The sequence below is a fragment of the Augochlora pura genome, chromosome 10 (genome assembly GCF_028453695.1).
Source record: "Augochlora pura isolate Apur16 chromosome 10, APUR_v2.2.1, whole genome shotgun sequence".
NCBI classification, from domain to species: domain Eukaryota; kingdom Metazoa; phylum Arthropoda; class Insecta; order Hymenoptera; family Halictidae; genus Augochlora; species Augochlora pura.
The window spans coordinates 34,346,834-34,351,805 of record NC_135781.1 but is presented as its reverse complement, the minus strand read 5'-3'; the positions used below and the strand labels follow the sequence as shown (position 1 = coordinate 34,351,805).

General features: G+C 51.0%; 1 protein-coding gene across 1 annotated transcript; it reads left to right on the top strand.

The window, feature by feature from the left end:
* The first annotated feature begins 1,011 nt into the window (after window positions 1–1,011).
* Ir25a (ionotropic receptor 25a) lies at window positions 1,012–3,702 on the top strand. The gene is made up of 3 exons (XM_078193278.1): window positions 1,012–1,287; window positions 1,648–2,186; window positions 3,369–3,702. Exons 1-3 carry the CDS (start codon window positions 1,012–1,014, stop codon window positions 3,700–3,702), a joined length of 1,149 nt encoding a protein of 382 aa, XP_078049404.1.
* Window positions 3,703–4,972: the final 1,270 nt, after the last annotated feature.

Sequence of the window (4,972 nt, the reverse complement as noted above, 5' to 3'; positions counted from 1 at the left end):
CCGACGTGCTTAGTAAATTGAATGTAACAAGTCGAATCTCTGCTAGGAGATCACCAACAAACTGCTCGTGCGGATTGCAGCCGCATACTAGCCAAGGTAAAAGTCGCACCGGTATTACTTTCATTCGAAAGCCTTGGTGTCAAATACTTTTCTATTGCCGTCCCATTGGCCAGTGTTCCTAGGTGATGCAACGATCTTTGATATATTTATTCAATACGTAGAAAAAATAATTCCAATGAAATGGTAAAGCATCGGGTAACACCATTTTTGTATCAAGTCCAAAAATGGAGACACCGATGCAAACAGTTGCATAGGTTGCAACAATAAAGGTATGAATATAAAGCAGTACTTTCTTGGTGAGAAGTACAAGTAACAGGAGAATATTTACGTCCGACTTTCGTAGCTTCATCTATTTTTGAATGCACCGTTCGCGCCACTGTATCGAGAAAGGGTCAGAATTGATCGGTGTTTCGTGACAGGTACTTTCACCTTACATCCGACAACCGTATCGTCAAATTTTCCCAACCAACGACAAGACGAACGAGGGAAGAGATACTCGGAAGCGTCGTAGACGCGGCAGCGTACAGGAATAAAGGAGTTGGATTAGAAGTTCCGGAGTCCCGGCGCGCAAGTGGAATAGGTCGGCGTTGGTTCAGACATTGAGGAATTTCTCGCGGAGAAGGCTCCAACTGCGTCCAGTCGACTTAGCCGGGCGTCTTCGGCCGAGAGAAATCCATTATTTCGAAAGCCCCGCCGGTAATTGTATCGGTAATTAAGCGATAGATCGTGACCATTAGCGAGAAAAACTGCTCTCGAGTCGAGTCGGGGAACGATAATCCAGACTTAGCGGCGATCTACGACCGCGTTTTCATATTAGCTCTGCTTTTCTGAATTATATAGCTCCGCGGGGGGGGGGGGGTGGGGGGTGTGGAGTACGGCGACCATAAACTCCGAGCGACGCGACGGTGTAACGGGAAACGGGCGAGAGGACCGATCGGATAAAGCTAAGAAATGAGCGAAACGATATATCGAGCGGTTACGGGAATCGCTCCGCCGTACGTCATGTACAATGCCAGCGGTGGCAGTTTTTACGGATATTGCATCGATCTGCTGAACGATATTGGATCCCTGGCGGGGTTCGATTACACCATCAGGAAATCGTTCGACGAGCGTTACGGGTCCAGAGACCAAGGGAATGGAAGCTGGAACGGTATGATCGGTGAATTAATGAGGAACATGTCGGACATCGCCATCGGCCCTATATGGATCACGTCCGACAGAATCAAGGTAAAAATATTGAATCCGACCGATCGCCGGATCGATAAAGGATAAACGCGAGATTCGATGCATGGGTTTCTTCCGAACGATCGTCAGGTCGAGATAGGTTCTAGAGATCGGTGACCGCGATAAAACTATCGTAAAGGTCAATGATCTTGTTAGCATCGGTTTATTGGTCTTGGATCGATTTAACAACTTCCCTCTGGCCCAATCACAGTTCTAAGGAGTCGTAGAGGTCGGTGACCACGCTGACGATTCCACTAAATTGTTATGAATTCCAATAAACGATCACCACGATCGTCGGAATGATTCTCGATCGAATTTACAATGACTCCGTTACACTTGGTCGTCGTTGACATCTCCCTGCAGGTGGTAGACTTCACGCACCCGTTCCAGAGACCCAGCGGTTTCATGATAATGATGCTGAGAAAGAGGAGGCAGGTGACGTTCCTCCGATTCCTGACGACCTTGGATCTCGAGATCTGGCTGGGTCTCGCGCTCTCCCTCCTCTCGATGGTCCTGCTATTGTTCGCGTTGGAAAAGTACTCGCCGTTCAGCTACCGGAACAACCGCGCGAGTTATCGCGACCGGCCGGACGATCGATTCTGCACGGCGAAGGGATGCCTCTGGTTCGTCCTGACGTCGTTGACGCCTCACGGTGGCGGCGACGTCCCGAAGAACATCTCCGGGAAAGTGGCAGCCACGAGCTGGTGGGTGTTCGGCTTCGTGATCGTTGCGGCGTACGGGGCCAATCTTGCGGCTTACGAGACCCTAGGCCGGCTCGAGAAGGATGTCGGCTCCCTGGAGGATCTCGGGAAACAGTATCAGCTCTCCTATTCCACCGTGGCCGACTCCGCCGCGCACAGATACTTCCGGGCGATGAAGAGGACCGAGGAGATGCTCTTCGGGTGAGTCGGAAACGCTCCCGAACAAGCTGTCGATCCTGTCGAGTGGGATCGATCCATCGACCCAATCTCCTTTCCCTGGGAAACGCGCCGATTCATTAAGCTGATAGAATCGTGGATCGCCAAGCCGGCTAGCGGCGGATCCGAGGAGGGTCTTTATGCAAATTCGTCGAAATTGATTTTCGAGTTTACTTACACTTTATCGATTTGCCACGTAGGCATCAATATCCGTAGTCGGTTATCGATTCCTTCGCCTACAAAGGCGTTTCTAATATTACCGTACACGTTTACGACAAATATTAGCCAGCGCGCGTCTTCAAGCTGTTGCAAGTCTATAATTCTCCCAGAAGATTTCTCCCGATACGTTCGGAAGCGCTTTGGACGGAGAAGGGCGAAGTTCGCGCATACGATAAATGAAAAAGTAAATGATATGCCAACGAGTTGCTGGCATTTCCTCTCTACTCTCTCCGCGCGATATATTGCGGCTTCTCTGCCTTACTTGTAAAAGAACCTACGAAAATGGTTGCATATGAGAAGCTAACGTAAATAGTAAACGCCGCGGCGGTACGCCGGAAAATGTAGGGAAAAATATGAGAAAGGGGAATTGTATGCAGGACTGAAATGATATTGTCTTACACGTGTACATTTTAATAAGGCTACGCGGCCGTTCTCGAGCTACCTCGGCCGGCCCGAAAACTCTCTCGCGGGGTTTGAAAACGAATATCGTAAAACGCGGTCGTATTCGGTGGAAGATTTTTAAAAATGTTAAGCGAGGCGCTATTTTGTTTTGTAAAACGTTCCGCACGGGAACGAAACGGAACGGAACGGAACGGAAAACTGCGGAATAATAATAGAAGGTGGCCGCGCGCGGCTCGGTCGAACAACGCGAAGCGTGCTCGTTCTTGGTCCGAAAATGCGGGACTCGCTTTGGGGCGCGGGACGGGGTGCGAAACCGCGTCGACGATAAAATCCGGCAACGAATTCTAACAGGAAATTACTTTGGCGGCGACGGTGGTGGGTTCGGGATCGCGCCTCTCTTACGTCGGCTAAGCTCGATATCGAAGCCGCGCTCTCAAACGCCGCGGCGATACATTATTAGGAAGCGCGATCGCTCGATCCCCTCGCTCCGTCTAATCCTGATTCACGAACGACGAAAATGGCCAACGGTGCGAAATTGTTCGACAGCGTTTGGAGACGAATCACCCTGGATGAGAATACACCGGAGTGGAACAGATCCAAGTACGCCGTCTGGGATTATCCCCTGGAAGACAAGTTCACGAAGATGTATCACGCGATGGAGCAAGCGGGATTTGTTCGGAACGTCGGGCAAGCCGTGAAGATGGTCCGGAAAGTAAACCGCACTTTCGAGTTCGCTTTTATAGCCGACGCTATGACCATAAACTACCTGATCCTGACGAACTGTGACTTCAGACAGGTCGGGCAGGAGTTCGGCAAGAGACCGTTCGCGCTCGCCGTGCAAAAGTATTCGCCGTTGAAGCGGCGAATCGACGACGCGTGAGTCGCGTCGACTTTACCGCTCCTTTCTATCCCCTTTTCAATCACTTTCCCCGCCTCTTCATCGCCGGTTCCGCTGCGCCACCTTTGTCTCGACAGCCGCTGCCTTTTAAACGCTCGAATCGATCCTGCCCTTTCTGTAATTCTCGTTCCTTTGAAATCGTCGTGCCGAAGGTGGCTACGCGCGGTGCTGGCAAAGTAACTCGCGACAATTTCTCAGAAAGCGACTCTCGTCGGGCCGCGAGCGCCGCCGAGGCAGCATCGGTCAGCAATCTACGCGACAATATGTTCAACCGGGCCCACCATTTATTTCACGATTTCCGGCGCAAGGGTCCGATTGATTTCAAAATTCTAGGGGCACGGTTCGCGTGAAATCAGCGCGCCGCATGGATCAGGAATCGCATCGAATTGTTGCAGGGAGAGTTTCGACAATATTTGCTGGCCCGTGCACACATCCCTGCAAGCTGGCCTCGCGGAATACGTCGCGGATTACTCGCATCTTCGGTTTCGATGGATTTGGCCGAATCTATTACAGTTCCCGCAATTTCGAACAGTCTCCTCGGCAAGGTAACGGTTGCAATCTCTCAAGCTTTCATGGAGTATCGGCGCCCGATCTGTTTTATTCGATAACATTCCGCCGTCGACCGATCGATCCATTTAATTATACGGGCCGTTCGTATCTCCTGAAATTTTTATTAATCTTGATAATGGTCGCGATCATTCAGGCTTCCCCGAAGCCCGTTTCCATTGGCTCGCCGTTCCACTTTGTTGAATGAAGTTTTCTACGCTGCGAGCGCGCCTCGGTTTTATTCTCGTCCCATCGTCGTTCCGATCTACTTATTTAATCCGGCTGATTTTCGTCGTCCGAAAAATCTGCGCGCGACGAAAACCTGCGTTGAGAGAAGAAGCAAGACACGTCGGTAAATAAAGCTGTAAATCGGCAGCTGCGAGTACAGGGCCGAACGGAAACTTCTTCGCAATTATCGGGCATAAACAATCGTAATCGTCCGCCTTAATTGAAGTTCGAACGGCGAGAAACTTGTGCCGGAAACCGCGAAGGGAATCCAGCAAAGATTCAGTTTTCTTTGGGTTCGGACTCGGGATCACGGGACCGTAAGAACTCTCTCGGCTCGGCTCGGCTCGCCTCGATACGAAAGTTTGAGGGATTGGAAAACTGCGGGAGCTATTGTTAATGCGTTCTAGGTACGCCGGGGATACTTTTCGCCGTGCTCCAGTTTCCTTGTCGGCGGTGGCGGTCGCGGGCGTGCGCAGTT

Excerpts from the sequence above, each read along its gene's own strand:
- Ir25a (XM_078193278.1), top strand. The coding sequence starts at position 1,012 with ATGAGCGAAACGATATATCGAGCGGTTACGGGAATCGCTCCGCCGTAC. Across the intron at positions 1,288-1,647 it reads TCACGTCCGACAGAATCAAG|GTGGTAGACTTCACGCACCC; the intron begins GTAAAAATATTG and ends ATCTCCCTGCAG. Across the intron at positions 2,187-3,368 it reads ACCGAGGAGATGCTCTTCGG|CGTTTGGAGACGAATCACCC; the intron begins GTGAGTCGGAAA and ends ATTGTTCGACAG.